This window comes from Ruditapes philippinarum, unplaced genomic scaffold, assembly GCF_026571515.1.
Source record: "Ruditapes philippinarum isolate M1 unplaced genomic scaffold, ASM2657151v2 ctg2163_1_1_1_1, whole genome shotgun sequence".
Lineage (NCBI taxonomy): Eukaryota > Metazoa > Mollusca > Bivalvia > Venerida > Veneridae > Ruditapes > Ruditapes philippinarum.
The window spans coordinates 32,370-48,379 of record NW_026853231.1 but is presented as its reverse complement, the minus strand read 5'-3'; the positions used below and the strand labels follow the sequence as shown (position 1 = coordinate 48,379).

Sequence of the window (16,010 nt, the reverse complement as noted above, 5' to 3'; positions counted from 1 at the left end):
CTTATTCTTAAATTTCACATCGTTCAAAAATTTGTTGCATATTTTCTAGGTGGAATTTAATTAACATCACTATTGTTTGAGACTTTCCATACATACCCTACTTTGTTTCGATTTTCCATAAATTTATAGACCTAATTTCTAAGATTAATGAAGATTACGTATGTCGTGTTTCATGTACATCTCTTATTGTTTTTAAGAACATCAGATGTAATTTTACTCACTTTTCTATAGCAATGAACGCTATCAATTTCTTTTATGTTATTTTTTTCATGCAGAAAAGGTCGTATTCTTTTTATTATGTTTAAGAAAACATGATATTAAGAAATCCAAAAAAATCGCTGTTATCCTATAATATTAATTTGATCGTCGAATTGTCATTCGAGTTTTATCTTATAAGGATATAAAGGGAGACCACATGATTATTTCATTCATTTCATATTATATTTTCAAATGATGTTTCAACTATCACGTATACATCAGTTTTATCGTTGACAAACAGACCAAACATTTCCCCCAACGGGCATATAATTCTAACTTGAGTATAAAAGCATTATTGGAATTTGATACCAAATTATATATCTTTAAAAAACGCATTAAAGATTGGTCTCTGGGGTATAATTAAAAGCTTCCGATATGCTCCTAAATAAATCATCTCATATTTCACGAGGAGGTTATTTCTCCATGGAATAATTTACATACCATTGATTGTTTTATGCCTTCTATTTTTCGATTATAATTATAATGAATTGCGCATTGCTATTCGAAGTACATGTATAAGTATTATGTCACATAAAGCTAAGGCTATAATGAACAAGTATAAATTGATTGGGAAGACACACGTGTTATGTTGTTGTATGGAAATATATAAAAGTGTTTTCTAAACATGGATTTAATCTCTTTATACACTACTTTATCTTATATCACTCGTTCACAAAGGGCGAACAATAACATGAGAATAACGCAACATGTTTGAAGGAATATCACTATTAATTAATATCAATCTAATACATGTATCATATCATACGTTTGAAAAGCAACATTTGTACGAACGGATTGGATAATTTCTTATAGAATTTCATGAAATTTAAGCAAAAACTGTTTGATGAATGATACAATTTACTAGTCTTTTATTCAAAGTCCGATTAATTTTAGTTACTACATGTATCTCTAAACAACTAATAAAATATGAAAAATTATTTCAGAAATATGATTTACAGCAGTTAACGGAGATATACAACCCCGTAGGTCATCAAACATCTGTCGTAGTTATAAAAGCATTTTGATGTCCAATCAAATAGGATATGCTTGGCAATTCGGAATTAGGATTTTAACTAACTGGATTCGTTTTCAGTGTTCATACTTTTGAAATTTCATTAGTAGATATTTTATCTGACAACAGAAATGAAAAAATAATAATAATTAAACTGATAATAACTTTCTTTAAGAACTATTAAGATATAAATTAAAAAGGATTTTATGCATAAAATAACAGAAAATATTTTTAGCGGAAGCAAAATGACCATTTAACCGATATTTATGGCTTTATTTTAAGGAAAACAAGTGGTCCCACATTTCAGGACTGAAAACCATGGAAAAATTGTGCAATATAGATGGAAGACAAAATCTGCGAATTAATGTTGGAGGAACTGTTTTCATATGTCATGCAGATATTCTCAAATCTTTTCCAGAATCTTTTCTTGCTAGTATTGATAAGCAAATGCCAAATCATGAAAACAATGAATACTTTTTTGACAGAAATCCGTATATATTTGCTTTCATTCTCGATGGTTTTCGCAAAGGTTCTATCCATGTACCGAAGGATATTTGTGGAACTACTTTCAAAGAGGAATTGGAATTTTGGGAAGTTGCCGAGAGCAACGTTGCTCCTTGTTGCTGGGAAGCCTTATATAAAAGCGATGAAGACAGGTTAACAATGCAGAAACTAATGAAGAAGTTTGAGAGAAATACAAATGTTTTCTTAGCGCAGCGAAATGGTGTTAGTTTTAAAAATCGACTTTGGTTATTTCTTGATGAACCAAACTCGTCTAAATTTGCTTTGGTAATTATGCCAGCTGTATGAAAGTGGCATTATGCTCCATATATATTTAAAAAAAACTTACTCTTATAATAGTGATTGACAAACAGATGGTTTGGTGCCTAAAATATATAAATACTGTCCTTATTTTTATAAATTAAACGCCACAACTCAATTCTGATGGATATATACAGAGATTTGATTGGGCCACGTGATTTTTTCATCGTTTATACACTGTAATATACAAAATTGAAAGGAACTATTAAAAATGTAAACTTATTTAGACTTTCATCTGTTCATTCGCTATAAACACTTGGATGGAGATAATGCCACTTTAATAGACTTAAAAAATAGCGCATGTTATGTCATATATCATAAATAATATTATGTAATTATGTTCTTGACAACTGCAATTATGTTCTCATATAAAAAGAAATCACGCTTTTGAATTTGATCACCAAGAAAAACGCGCATCTTTTGGCATTGCACTAGTATAATTTCATGTTGCTTTTATCATATTCGACAGGTATGGGCAGTTCTCATCTCAATGCTGATAGTTGCTTCAACGATAATAGAAGCGATGGAGTCAGCACCACTACTCAGCGTGAATTACACCGAGTCGGAAAAGAAGACCCTGAAACAAGTAGGAGAGTTCTTGGACTGGGATAATGCTACGTACCAACAAATGACAACACTGAAGCCACATCCATATCTGAAAACATCAGACATAATTTGTCATAGCATCATTACGATGGAATTCATTTTAGGTTTTATCGTTTGCCCGAATAAATTCACGTATGTGTCAAGCTTTTCTCGATTATTCACAGCTATTGGATACATTTCATTCTGGACAACATTAACGATGCTATATGAAAGATGGCTTTTTGAATACAAAACGGCGGTTAAAATATTCACTGTGCTTTCGTATTTGACAATATTAAAGATAGCTCGACTATTTTATCTTACAAAGCGTACACCAGCATTTGGTATCATAGGATTGACCCTAAGTTCTTCAAAGACAGAATTGAAAATCCTTATTTTTATGCTAGCATTACTAGTATGCACATTTGGATTTGTGATATATTCGACTGAATACCAGCATTCAAAAATAACAAATGTATTTATCGGAATGTATTGGGCCTTGATCACTGTTACAACAGTTGGGTATGGCGATTACGTTCCTGTGACGCCTGCCGGTCACGTGGTCGCCATTGCTTGTGCCGTGTGTGGTGTAATCATTCTTGCTTTACCGATTGGTATAATTGCGTCATCATTTTATACATTCTACAACTATCATAAATATTGTAGGAGACATTTCGAAAACAAAAAAATAAGTAAGAACAAATAGTAAAACGGATTTTAAAAAATCCCGTTAAAGACATATGAAGATACATTTTTCGTGATTTAGACCTTTTTGATAGTAAAACCATACATGGAAACATTTTCTCTATTGATATGTTAAACATGCACATAACTTCTCATCCTACGAGGGAACATCACTAATACAGCATTTCTGTGCTACTGGGAAACAAATGAATGTTGTAATATCGACTCGAGTATGTAGTATCCATTGAGGTCCCGATTAACTGTGTTGACATATTGGACAATGTTGGCAAACAACGTTTAATCATGAATTTTAATTATACTCGCATTGTTAAATTTCAAGGGAAACAATAACTCGGTAATTAATATATCGAAATGGAATTCTGTGTATCATGTATTTCGGAGATGTTGAGCTGTACGCTTATAAAACTATGTGTTTCGAAATTTATACTTGTTCATTTAAATGTATCTATTTCCTACGCCTGATATATTTTGAGCTTATTACAGCTTATTTCTTGGCTGGTAATATTTCAAAGTTTGTTTGTGTATAATGCATCGATTTAACAACAGTTTTATCGTTTGTTATGAAATACGATTTTTTCTTCATGTTATATATTATACATGTTTTAAAGAAATCAGTTCACAACAATCTCAAACCGATAAAACATGTCCTTAAGAATAATGGTGCAATATGTTTTGCTTGCATGAGGTTGCCTCCTGTATCCCATATTTAACAGAAAATGTCATGCAAGTGCAATTTTCTATTTTATCTTTTTATTTATTATAATCTATGATAACATAAAGATAATGGTATATTTTACGCAGTTGAACTTGTAAACAATCATATCATAATATTTGTTTTTGTTGAATATATACGCATTACTATCATTTTATCTAGATACAAATGTGCATATACTTACAGTCCTGCTCGGGAAGATATGTGATTTTATTGCTTATAACAGCTGATATAAAGCCCAAACAAATATAAGTAGCAGTTACATGACATTTACTTTGTGTATTAATAACTTTGAAAGTAGGTTTTTCTTCGAGATTAAATTTGTTTTAGTTAGGCTCTAATCAATTATTTTAAAAAGTGTACAAAAGTCATATTGTCATAGCTTTTGTATTCAATTATATAGTTAAATTTAACAAAATTTGACTACATTTTTTAATTCTTATTGGACAAATATAGTTCATGTAGTTATATCATATGTAAGAGACGATTCAAATGTAATACTTTTTTTATGCATTAATTTTATTCTACCAACTGAGGGGTTTTTGGTCAGTATCTAATTAATATTTATTAACATGATTATCAGAATAAAATACTCAGCACTGTATCTTTGATGCATTAGGTGTATAATCCGTCAGAAAAGCACTTACAAAAAATCTATAAGTGTTAAACAAAATGATCAAAAGTTCTAGACAAAATATGTATAAACACCGAATTAAATATTGCACATTTAACACTTTAGTCATGTTGTGTTAGAATCAATTTGTTATCTATTGCCACGTTTGGCATCCTATACACAAACATTTCACTTTTTTCACAACATAATGTTTAAACACATACTAAACTTGATTATATATTTATATGAAATATATTTCTACATGATCTTTACATGACTGTAAAACAGGTCACCTGTGAAAGTTCGATATCAGTGCGTTGTGCATTATCAATAACTAAGATATGTTTTACACTTTGAACATTTAACAGATGTACATAAACCATCATCGAAAAAAAATTAAATTGTGAAATATTAAGCCATGGTGAATGTTATTTGATTATAAGGTTAGTGTTTATAAATTATTTTTACTTAAATTGATGAAATATTTACTTAAGTCATGTACATCAACTCTATGTTTGATTGTCTTCATTTTTTTAGCTGATTACTTTACATTTTTCGCCATAATTCGGCTACCTGACAAACCTAGATGTAATTTATAAGTTTAAAAAATAATAAAATATCAGAATTTCTGGATATCAACAAAACTCTTCTATTCTAGGTTTATTTTTATTTATTATCGTAATTTAGCTGATTACACTAGGTCAATAACATACCATATAAACTAGTACATTTTTGGTCATGCGTCCGTGTAATACGTTGTAATACATTGTATGTTCATTTTGTGTTTTATTCGAATAACCTAAAGTAAAAATTGTATATTTTCATCATCAAAAGAGGTCGCTATAGATCTATATAAAAAATAAATATATTCAGCAATCCTTTCAGAAATACCGTAATGTCATTCAAATGCATCATTACAGGGGACTTTTTCAGTGTTGGTAAATACTGGAATATATTGTATGAAATAAACGAAATAATGAGAATACATGATGATGGAAGAGGATAACAACACAGCAAGAGGTATATTATTTTTATCGTACCCTTCAAACAAAACAACCAATTAAAATACATGGTTATTATAATAATGATTAACAAATTTTCCACTGATTTGTTAAAAAAAACAACATTATAATACCAACTAAACGGATAAGGTTTCAAACGTAATCAGCCAATGGCACCATCATCATCAGCAGCAGCATCATCATCATTATCATCATCATCATTATTTATTATTATTATTATTAACATTACACTAGGGTTGTTCGGGTCGTCAAGTGTCATACCTTTTTAATTTCTCTATATGTTACTTTGATATTTTTCTAAACTACAGATTAAAGTGTATGTATTCAATAAATTAAATGTAAATGTTTTATTCCTTCATCTCCATTATATATGTTAAAGTGTTTAAATTTATATCAAAATTACAGTCGATACAGAAGTAACTGATGCACTTAAGTTCGAGACAATAAAGGAAAAGATAACAAGGTGATGTAATAAAATCGACAATAAATCAAAAATATTGAATTTGCAACTTACAAGTATAAACTTACTTTTGTTCCTATGTTTTATAACTAAAAGTCAAATGTCATATCTTTTTAAAGTCTGACATTCTGAATTTCTTAAAGGCACTTTTAGAAAGGGTAAACATGAATTTTATTTTTTTATACTAGTTCTAGAACATGTTAGATTCTTGTTACCTGATGACTGTAGCCCAAACTGTGAAATAATTTGTCATAAAAGGAGCAAAATGACAACAAAGTAGTATTTTGACTTCCATACAAAATACTAAATCACTATATCTGTACTAGTTGCTAAAAAGCAACGGAAAGAAAAAAAAATGATTCACTTCATTAGCCAATGAGCAACGTTTTGGAAACTATAAAAGTACACCAGAATTAAAAAAAAAGCTTTTGAGAAGTAAAAGTATAAACATTTCTTGTGCATAATGGGTCTTTAACCAATAAAACATCTGCTTCTGCATAATATAATTTATATATCAATTCTTACAATGCAGCCCTGTAAAGAAATTACTTCGTCTCGGGAATGAACATGTTTTATGGGACGAGAGTGACGAATACGATTTTAACAATGCAAATCGAGGTACCGCCATTATATTTAACATGGAACAGGTGAAAACAGACAGCGGTGAACTAGAGTCACGAATAGGTTCATCTATTGATGCAGAAAGAGTTAGGGAAACTTTTAAAAGTCTTGGATTTAGTATAAGCTACTATGAAAATCACACCAAAGAACAAGTTATGGACATCTTGACAAAAGGTACATTTATTTCGTATAATGAATTGCATAAACATTTATCTGTTAAAAATTTATGATACAAATACTAAAAAATATGTTTCAATTGTTATAATCAAAAGAAACCATTTGTAGATCTACTACAAATCAACAGAAAATTAAAGTGTCGATTAATGACATTAAGTTTACAGGAGCGTTACAATTTTAAGTCCCCAAAAATATATTACAACCAATTGCTATACTGGTCAGAAGGATCTAAATCCTTAATCAAAATACCAGTGCATTATCAAAAGAATCGAAAATTCACAACAAACATTATTAATATACTATAACCTAAAATAAGCATTAAATTTGTTTAATTTAGATAAGAATTTTACAATTTTTGTTTGGCAGAGGCCAAGCGTGATCATAGCGATGAAGACTGTTTTGCATGTATAATACTCACACATGGTAGTAGTTATTACCGTGTTAATTCAAAAGAACAATACCACACCAGGGAAGATATGATTATGGCAGCTGATACTACAATGCTTACCAGTGATATCTTAAAATTGTTCCGTGACAGCAATTGCAAAACACTGCAAGGAAAACCAAAACTTTTCTTTATACAGGTAATGGGTCCTTGTTTTCAAAGGCTCAGTGTTTTAAATTGTACACGAATTAATTTATTTATTTGGAAAAGTACTTTTACATTGAAATTTAGAAAACAGTTTCAAATATATATATGGAAATACTATTCAAGAATACACTTTTATGTCTAATGCATATATATTTAAATTTTGATATGTCTGTCACATCACATAAAAATTCAATCATTGAAAGTACAATGTTTGTACACTTCCGATAAAGCGGGTCTAGGACATATGCAAAATCATGACTGAACCTTCTAAAATAGCTGCTTTATAAATGTTGTATACTGTTATCTATTTAAATAGGGATGTTTTTTTATTCAAACAATGAGTTAAATCATCTTTTTTCCAACCAGATAGCTATGACCAAACTTTTTTCTAGATAGCTATAACCAAAATTATACGAAAACAATTAGATTGTGCAGCTTTTGAAATAGTATATTTTTTGAAAGTCTTTACTTCTAACATCCTTTCAAAACTGGATATTAGTAATTATATCATGAATTAACAGGTCTAGTGAAAATTATATAATGTGTTATATGGAAATAAATTATGTTTACACAGGCGTGCAGGGGAGACACTTTTGACAAAGGAGCATTTCTTGAAACAAGAGACGAAGTCGATGCTAAACCTGAAAATTCTACGGAACATATCCCATGTCCAATATACAAAGATTTCCTTGTTATGTATGCTACACCACCAGGTTATATACATTATTGATTGTCAGTTAAAACAATCTTTATATTGACAATGTTTGTTTGTTCGTTCGTTCGTGTTCAGATATTTAAGCCGATTTTAACATATTTTGGCAGCCACTCCACAGCCTTTCTACGTTAGCTCGTTTAATGTGTTATACAATGTAACATAACTTATGTTTGTATTTCCATTTTAATGACAGTTGATTCTATGAACCTTTTTAACACGGATTTGCTTAGCTCCCTTTTAGTTTCTTTTAGAAGGTTATGTAAAGATTTTAGTCAGAAGTGCACAATGCGTGTTTTGTTTTAAACAGGTTTCATAAAGTGTTATCAATATTACAATAAAACAGCATGATTCACAATTAACACTTGTTTGACTATTTGACAATTCACATATTTTGTTTTAGGTTATTATGCCTTCCGACATCCAATAAATGGTTCATGGTATATTCAAGCACTTTGTAGAGCGTTGTCGAGTGCCGGTGTACGGAATAAAACCCTCCTCCAACTGTTGACGTCTGTGATAAATATAGTCAGTACCGAACATCAGGCTCAAGCTCCACAGTACCTTGGAAACAAGCAAACTCCTTGTTTCATGTCCATGCTAGTTAAAGATGTGTATTTTCGTTTGAAGGAACAGAAGATGTCATTGCCTATATGAATTCACAAGCAATTACTATGAAGATGTTAGTATAGATATAATGTGGGCTATAGAAAACAAATGTGATTATAAATGATAATCGGTTTGTTATTTGTAAAGAACGGTAAATCCTCTCCAAAATGAAGATTTTTGTGCAATAGACAGTTAAATTAATCATGAATTTATCCATAATGTTTTAATTATGAAGTATGTTAATTTTTCAATATTTGCCAATTATATCTTGACTTCTTAAAATTAGACAAAAATCAAGATTTCAAATATGTATTAGATGTACTTCGTACAACAATGAAGTTGGATTACGAAAATTTGGACTGGGTGCTGGCACGTTATCGTGGTTATGAAAATGGCTGCCAGTCTTAAAGTTGCGTAATTATCAATTTGAATTTTCATTGTTTTGAAAAGGAATGACAACGCTATCAAATGATATAATTTTGATAAGAATTGCTTCTGAAATGAAAAAATGAGGACATTAGTCTACGAATATATTGAACGCCCCTCGTTAATATGAACATTCATTTTGTTTCCATTTCTTTTAAGAATTTCTACATTGGCTTGTTATTATTTCATAATAAAATATTATTTTTTTAATTGATGTCAGTTATATGATTATATCTCATGGCTTTAAGTCCCCTACCGGTTCGCCGCTGATCTACTGCAAGTTTACCGTCTGTGCGTGCTTACATTTAGCTTTGAGGTGGAAATGGGAACAATGGGTAACTTTAACTGTTTTTTGATGATATTTATTCTGCTAAAATGTTTATGTCGCTAAAATGGTTTTATTTGTCTAAATGAAAAATGGTTCATAGACCTGCGACCCAAATGTTACATTGTTCGCCTTTATTTTACAGTTATGGGTGAGTCCTTGTATAATGGCTAGGGGTCAAAAATAGCCCTAGGCATATAAAGGAAAAATATTTAAGTCCGATTGAATTACATAAGTTACACCAGTCATTTCCCTAAGTTAAAAAATGGACTCGCCCTTGGGATCACCCAGTTTTCATTGACTTATAATATGGACATGTCTTAAAAATCTTCTTCTCTGAAAGTATAAAGTCAAGCGATGAGATATTTGGCACGAAGCATCACCATGCAATCCTCTTAAAAATTATGTAGATCATGTCCATCGGGTCAAAATTGACATCTACCTGAGATTCATTTTATATAGACTTGTATAGGAAAATACATTTAAGTTAAAATGCCTAGAGATATTGATGAGGCATCTTTTTCATACTGCGATGTAAGTTGATATGGTGATATCTAATATTATCGCAATTATATTGCATTTATGCATTTATGTTATCCTTATGAGATTGGATTTAACATTTAATTCCATATAAACATGACACTTAATTTAATACCGACATTGTAATAAAGTATTGATTTGATTAACTAGACTGAAACGGCGAGATAAGGTCTCTTCTTGGTAATGTTAGGAGAATTAAAATGATTCAGCATGAGATATTGTCTTTAAAAGGTTAAATATTTTTTTTTAACTATTTGCAACATTTTGCATTCCAATGTGTTGCCAGTAGTAAAATAAAATGATGATAATAATTATGAGTTTTCGCCTGATTGAGCAAGACATGTGTTTAAGGCAAGGACCCAGTTTAGTTTGTATTATTTCTTCAAACAGAAAATACAAAGATTCTTAAATTTCATATCGTTCCAAAATCATAATTCATTTAGAATCTTAGTCATGTCACAATGTTTGTTTGGGACTACCTAATTTTGTTTTTGGACATTCATTGAATACCTTTTTGGGTGTGTGTGTGGGGGGGGGGGGGGGCTTTTCATAAATACCCTATTTTGTTTTGGAACTTTCCATACTTAGCCTATTTTCATTTTGGGACTTTCCATAAAACATTCTGGTCCAGATAATGATATATAGACCTTAATTGTAAGATATACAAAGATCATGTATGTCGTGTTTCATATAGATCCTGTATTACTTCATTATCAAATATAAATCGATGCATCTAAGAATTTAAAAATATCAGGTGCAATTTTCCCCACTTTTTTACAGCAATGAACAATATCAATTGACATTTTCTTAAATAAAAGCTCGTGTTCTTTTTATAATTTTTAAGACGTTTAGAAAAAGCAAAAAAATAAAAACACAAAAAGACAACAACAAAACAAAACAAACTAAACAAAAATATTAAAACGCTGTTATCCGATAATATGAATCTAATCGTCAAATTGTCATTCGAATTTTATATTAAAAGGAGACCACTTGATTATTTTATTCATTTCAAATTTTCAAATGATTTTTCAACTATCACGTATATATCGTATTTTTTATCTTTGACAAATAGACCAAACATTTCCCCAACGGGCATTATATAAATAACACATGGGTTTGTGGGTAACAGTAAAAATATCATCCCGAGGAAAATACTGTCAAATAACAGTATTTTTGATATTATTACTGTATATCACAAACCCATGTGTTATTTATTTTATTACCCCGAACAAAAATTCTGTGATGATCTGAAATTGTCAACTAAATCTAACTGTAACAAAAATAAACCAAGAGTAACAATAACTAAACTGTCCTTACCTTTCAAGTTTTCAGTGTACTTTAGGCCTACTTTAGAAGTTTTCTGTTTCTTTTATTCTTTAAGCAAGTGATGATATCTACAAGCCATAAACATACAATAAGCTGTGTTTTATTAAGAAAACAAAACACTGACCCATTTATACGGTTATGAAATGTGAAATCTGATCCTTCTGTTTCCAGAATATTCTTCGCATGGTTTTTGACAAAATAACGATGATATCCTATGTCTGTCCACCATATCTGTAACGTTTCACTGATTAAAATTGTTAAATAATCCTTTGTTGCATGCTTTAATCGTCTGCATGTTCCAGTTTGACACATAATTATTTACATTGTAATTACTTCCGTTGAAAACGGATGTTTACTTTTTGACTATTTAACAAAAAGATTTTTTATACGCGAAAAGCACATCAGGGTCTAAATTTAATGGGTGTCATAGTTACTCCAGCGAAATTGATGTCCTATCGGGGTTCAAGGTCGAAAATAAGAATGAATCGAGAAAAAAATGGCGGCCATTTTATTTCATTTTATTTAGAAAATAGACCACGTGACCAGATTTTATACTGTTAAAAAATACTGTTACCTATGTAACAGTTCAAAATTCTTAGTCACGTGGTACACTTGCATTAACAGTAAAAATAACTCCCAGAGGCCTATGGAAAATTAACATTACGAAAAAAGTGAGGGGTAATAAATAATTCTAGCTTGAGTATCAAAGCATTATTGGAATTTGATACCAATAAAATTTCTTTAAAAAACGCATTAAAGATTGGTCTCTAAGGTATAATTAAAAGCTTCTGATATGCTCCTAAATAAATCATCTCAAATTTCACGAGGAGGTTATTTCTCCGTGGAAAATGTAACATATCATTGATTGTTTTATGCCTTCTATTTTTCGAATATAATTATGATGAATTGCGTATGCTATATTCGAAATATAAGAATTATGTGATAACGCTTAAGTTATAATGAACAAGTTTAAATTGATTGGAAAGACACACGTGTTATGTTTTCGTATGGAAATATATTAATGTGTTTTCTAAACATGGATTTAATCTCTTTATACACTACTTTATCTCATATCTCTCTCTACGTTTACAAAAAGAGAACAATAATAATATGAGAATAACGCAACATGTTTGAAGGAAAATCACTATTAATTAATATCAATTACATGTATCATATGTTTGAAAAGCAACATTTGTATGAACGGATTGGATAATTTCTTATAGAATTTCATGCAATTTAAGCAAAAACTGTTTGATGAATGATACAATTTACTAGTCTTTTATTCAAAGTCCGATTAATGTATCTCTAAACAACTAATAAAATATGAAAAATTATTTCAGAAATAGGATTTACAGCAGTTAACGGAGATATACAACCCCGTAGGTCATCAAACATCTGTCGTAGTTATAAAAGCATTTTGATGTCCAATTAAATAGAATATGCTTGGCAATTCGGAATTAGGATTTTAACTAACTGGATTCGTTTTCAGTGTTCATACTTTTGAAATTTCATTAGTAGATATTCAATCTGACAACAAAAATAAAATAATAATAATAATTAATCCGATAATAACTTTCTTTAAGAACTATTAAGATATAAATTTAAAAGGATTATATGCATATAATAACAGAAAATATTTTCAGCGGAATTTCAGCAAAATGACCATTTAACCGATCTTTATGGCTTTATTTTAAGGAGAACAAATGATCCCACATTTCAGGACTGAATACCATGGAAAAATTGTGCAATATAGATGGAAGACAAAATCTGCGAATTAATGTTGGAGGAACTGTTTTCATGTGTCATGCAGATATTCTCAAATCTTTTCCAGAATCTTTCCTTGCTAGCATCGATAAACAAATGCCAAATCATAAAAATAATGAATACTTTTTTGACAGAAATCCGTATATATTTGCTTTTATTCTCGATGGTTTTCGCAAAGGTTCTATTCACGTACCTAAGGATATTTGTGGAACTACTTTCAAAGAGGAATTGGAATTTTGGGAAGTTGCCGAGAGCAACGTTGCTCCTTGTTGTTGGGAAGCCTTATATAAAAGTGATGAAGATAAGTTAACAATGCAGAAACTAATGAAGAAGTTTGAGAGAAATACAAATGTTTTCTTAACGCAGCGAAATGGTGTTAGTTTTAAAAATCGACTTTGGTTATTTCTTGATGAACCAAATTCGTCTAAATTTGCTTTGGTAATTATGCCAGCTGTATGAAAGTGGCATTATGCTTATTGTTTGTCAAGTTGAGCTAAATTTACTATATATTTTTAAAAAAAACTTACTGTTATAATAATTGTTGACCAACAGATGGTTCGGTAAAATATAAAATTGCCTAAAATTTATAAATGCTGTCACTTTTTTATAAATTAAACGCCACAACTCAATTCTGATGGATATATACAGAGATTTGATTGGGTCACGTGATGTTTTATCGTTTATACACTGTGACAGTAAATTACAAAATTGAAAGGAAATATTGAAAAATGTAAACTTATTTAGACTTTCACCTGTTCACTCGCTATTAACCCTTCGATGGACATAATGCCACATTAATAGACTTGAAAAATAGCGCATGTTCTGTCATATATGATAAATAATATTATTTAATTGTGTTCTTGATAACTGTAAGTATTTTATTTTTGCTTTTATTATATTCGACAGGTATGGGCAGTTTTCATCTCAATGCTGATAGTTGCTTCAACGATAATAGAAGCGATGGAGTCAACACCACTACTCAGCGTGAATTACACTGAGTCGGAAAAGAAGACCCTGAAACAAGTAGGAGAGTTCTTGAAATGGGATAATGCTACGTACCAAAAAATGGCAACACTGAAGCCACACCCATATCTGAAAACATCAGACATAATTTGTCATAGCATCATTACGATGGAATTCATTTTAGGTTTTATCGTTTGCCCGAATAAATTCACGTATGTGTCAAGCTTTTCTCGATTATTCACAGGTATTGGATACATTTCATTCTGGACAACATTAACGATGGAAAGATGGCTTTTTGAATCCAAAACGGCGGTTAAAATATTCACTGTGCTTTCGTTTTTTACAATATTAAAGATAGCTCGACTATTTTATCTTACAAAGCGTACACCAGCATTTGGTATCATAGGATTGACCCTAAGTTCTTCAAAGACAGAATTGAAAATCCTTATTTTCATGCTAGCATTACTAGTATGCACATTTGGATTTGTTATATATTCGACTGAATACCAGCATTCAAAAATAACAAATGTGTTTATCGGAATGTATTGGGCCTTGATCACAGTTACAACAGTTGGGTATGGCGATTACGTTCCTGTGACGCCTGCCGGTCACGTGGTCGCCATTGCTTGTGCCGTGTGTGGTGTAATCATTCTTGCTTTACCGATTGGTATAATTGCGTCATCATTTTATACATTCTACAACTGTCATAAATATTGTAGGAGACATTTCGAAAACATAAAAAATAAGTAAGAACAAATAGTAAAACGGATTAAAAAGAATCCCGTTAAAGACATAGGAAGATACATTTTTCGTGATTTAGAACTTTTTGATACTAAAACCATACATGGAAACATTTTCTCTATTAATATTTTACAGTTATGTTAAACATGCACATAACTTCTCCTCCTACGAGTGAACATCATCAATGCATGCATTTCTGTGCTACTGGGAAACAAATGAATGTTGTAATAGCGATTCGAGTATGTAATATCCATTGAGGTCTCGATTAACTGTGTTGACATGTGGGACAATGTCGGCAAACAACGTTTAATCATGAATTTTGATTACACTCGCATTGTAAAATTTTAATGGAAACAATAACTCGGTAATTAATATATCGAGAATTCTGTATATCACGTATAATCTCACTAAACTACTGTATTTCGGAGATATTGAGCTGTACGCTTATAAAACTATTTGTTTCGAAATTTATACTTGTTCATCTAAGTGTATCTATTTCCTACGCCTAATATATTTTGAGCTTAATACAGCTTATGTCTTGGCTGTCAAGTTTGTTTGTGTGTAATGCATCGACTTAACAACAGTTTTATCGTTTGTTATGCAATACAATTTTTTCTTCATGTTATATATTATACATGTTTTAAAGAAATCAATTCACAACATTCTCAAACCGATAAAACATGAATAATGGTGCAATATGTTTTGCTTGCATGAGGAATACAAACGTGTTTGCCTCCTGTATCCCATCTTTAAACAGAAAATGTCATGCAAGTGCAATTTTCTATTTTATCTTTTTTATTTACATAACGATAATGGTATATTTTACGCAGTTGAACTTGTAAACAATCATATCATAATATTTGTTTTTGTTGAATATATACGCAGTATTATCATTTTATCTAGATACAAATTTGCAAATACTTCTCGGGAAGGTACGTGATTTTATTGCTTAAAACAGCTGATATAAAGCCCAAACAAATATATGTAGCAGTTACATGGTAACATTTACTTTGTGTATTAGTAAC

The 16,010-nt window shown here is 30.3% G+C and overlaps 3 protein-coding genes across 5 annotated transcripts; all 3 read left to right on the top strand.

Moving 5' to 3' along the window:
- Positions 1 to 688: 688 nt before the first annotated feature.
- On the top strand, positions 689 to 3,806 carry LOC132736177 (potassium voltage-gated channel protein Shaw-like). Its single transcript, XM_060723267.1, has 2 exons — positions 689 to 2,059; positions 2,562 to 3,806. Exons 1-2 carry the CDS (start codon positions 1,589 to 1,591, stop codon positions 3,381 to 3,383), a joined length of 1,293 nt encoding a protein of 430 aa, XP_060579250.1. The 5' UTR covers positions 689 to 1,588; the 3' UTR covers positions 3,384 to 3,806.
- A 1,082-nt stretch (positions 3,807 to 4,888) lies between these two features.
- LOC132736179 (caspase-7-like) lies at positions 4,889 to 9,536 on the top strand. Of its 3 annotated transcripts, none has more exons than XM_060723271.1 (7): positions 4,889 to 5,150; positions 5,641 to 5,727; positions 6,135 to 6,192; positions 6,722 to 6,984; positions 7,354 to 7,571; positions 8,154 to 8,292; positions 8,695 to 9,536. In XM_060723271.1, exons 2-7 carry the CDS (start codon positions 5,694 to 5,696, stop codon positions 8,946 to 8,948), a joined length of 966 nt encoding a protein of 321 aa, XP_060579254.1. In that variant the 5' UTR covers positions 4,889 to 5,150; positions 5,641 to 5,693; the 3' UTR covers positions 8,949 to 9,536. The 3 variants fall into 3 exon arrangements, with proteins under 3 accessions (XP_060579254.1, XP_060579252.1, XP_060579253.1); XM_060723269.1 differs by having other exon boundaries at positions 4,891 to 5,150; positions 5,628 to 5,727; XM_060723270.1 differs by having other exon boundaries at positions 4,891 to 5,150; positions 5,593 to 5,727.
- A 149-nt stretch (positions 9,537 to 9,685) lies between these two features.
- LOC132736178 (potassium voltage-gated channel protein Shaw-like) lies at positions 9,686 to 15,981 on the top strand. Its single transcript, XM_060723268.1, has 2 exons — positions 9,686 to 13,719; positions 14,188 to 15,981. The coding sequence occupies exons 1-2, from the start codon at positions 13,249 to 13,251 to the stop codon at positions 14,992 to 14,994; spliced, it is 1,278 nt and encodes a 425-aa protein (XP_060579251.1). The 5' UTR covers positions 9,686 to 13,248; the 3' UTR covers positions 14,995 to 15,981.
- The last annotated feature ends 29 nt before the right edge of the window (positions 15,982 to 16,010 follow it).

What these genes read in the sequence shown, in the direction of transcription:
- LOC132736179 (XM_060723271.1), top strand. Translation starts at nt 5,694, where the DNA reads ATGATGATGGAAGAGGATAACAACACAGCAAGAG. An exon ending in TATGGACATCTTGACAAAAG is followed by an intron (nt 6,985 to 7,353) that starts GTACATTTATTT and finishes TTTGTTTGGCAG; the next exon opens with AGGCCAAGCGTGATCATAGC. An exon ending in CAAAACTTTTCTTTATACAG is followed by an intron (nt 7,572 to 8,153) that starts GTAATGGGTCCT and finishes ATGTTTACACAG; the next exon opens with GCGTGCAGGGGAGACACTTT.
- LOC132736177 (XM_060723267.1), top strand. Translation starts at nt 1,589, where the DNA reads ATGGAAAAATTGTGCAATATAGATGGAAGACAAAATCTGCGAATTAAT. An exon ending in ACTCGTCTAAATTTGCTTTG is followed by an intron (nt 2,060 to 2,561) that starts GTAATTATGCCA and finishes CATATTCGACAG; the next exon opens with GTATGGGCAGTTCTCATCTC.
- LOC132736178 (XM_060723268.1), top strand. Translation starts at nt 13,249, where the DNA reads ATGGAAAAATTGTGCAATATAGATGGAAGACAAAATCTGCGAATTAAT. An exon ending in ATTCGTCTAAATTTGCTTTG is followed by an intron (nt 13,720 to 14,187) that starts GTAATTATGCCA and finishes TATATTCGACAG; the next exon opens with GTATGGGCAGTTTTCATCTC.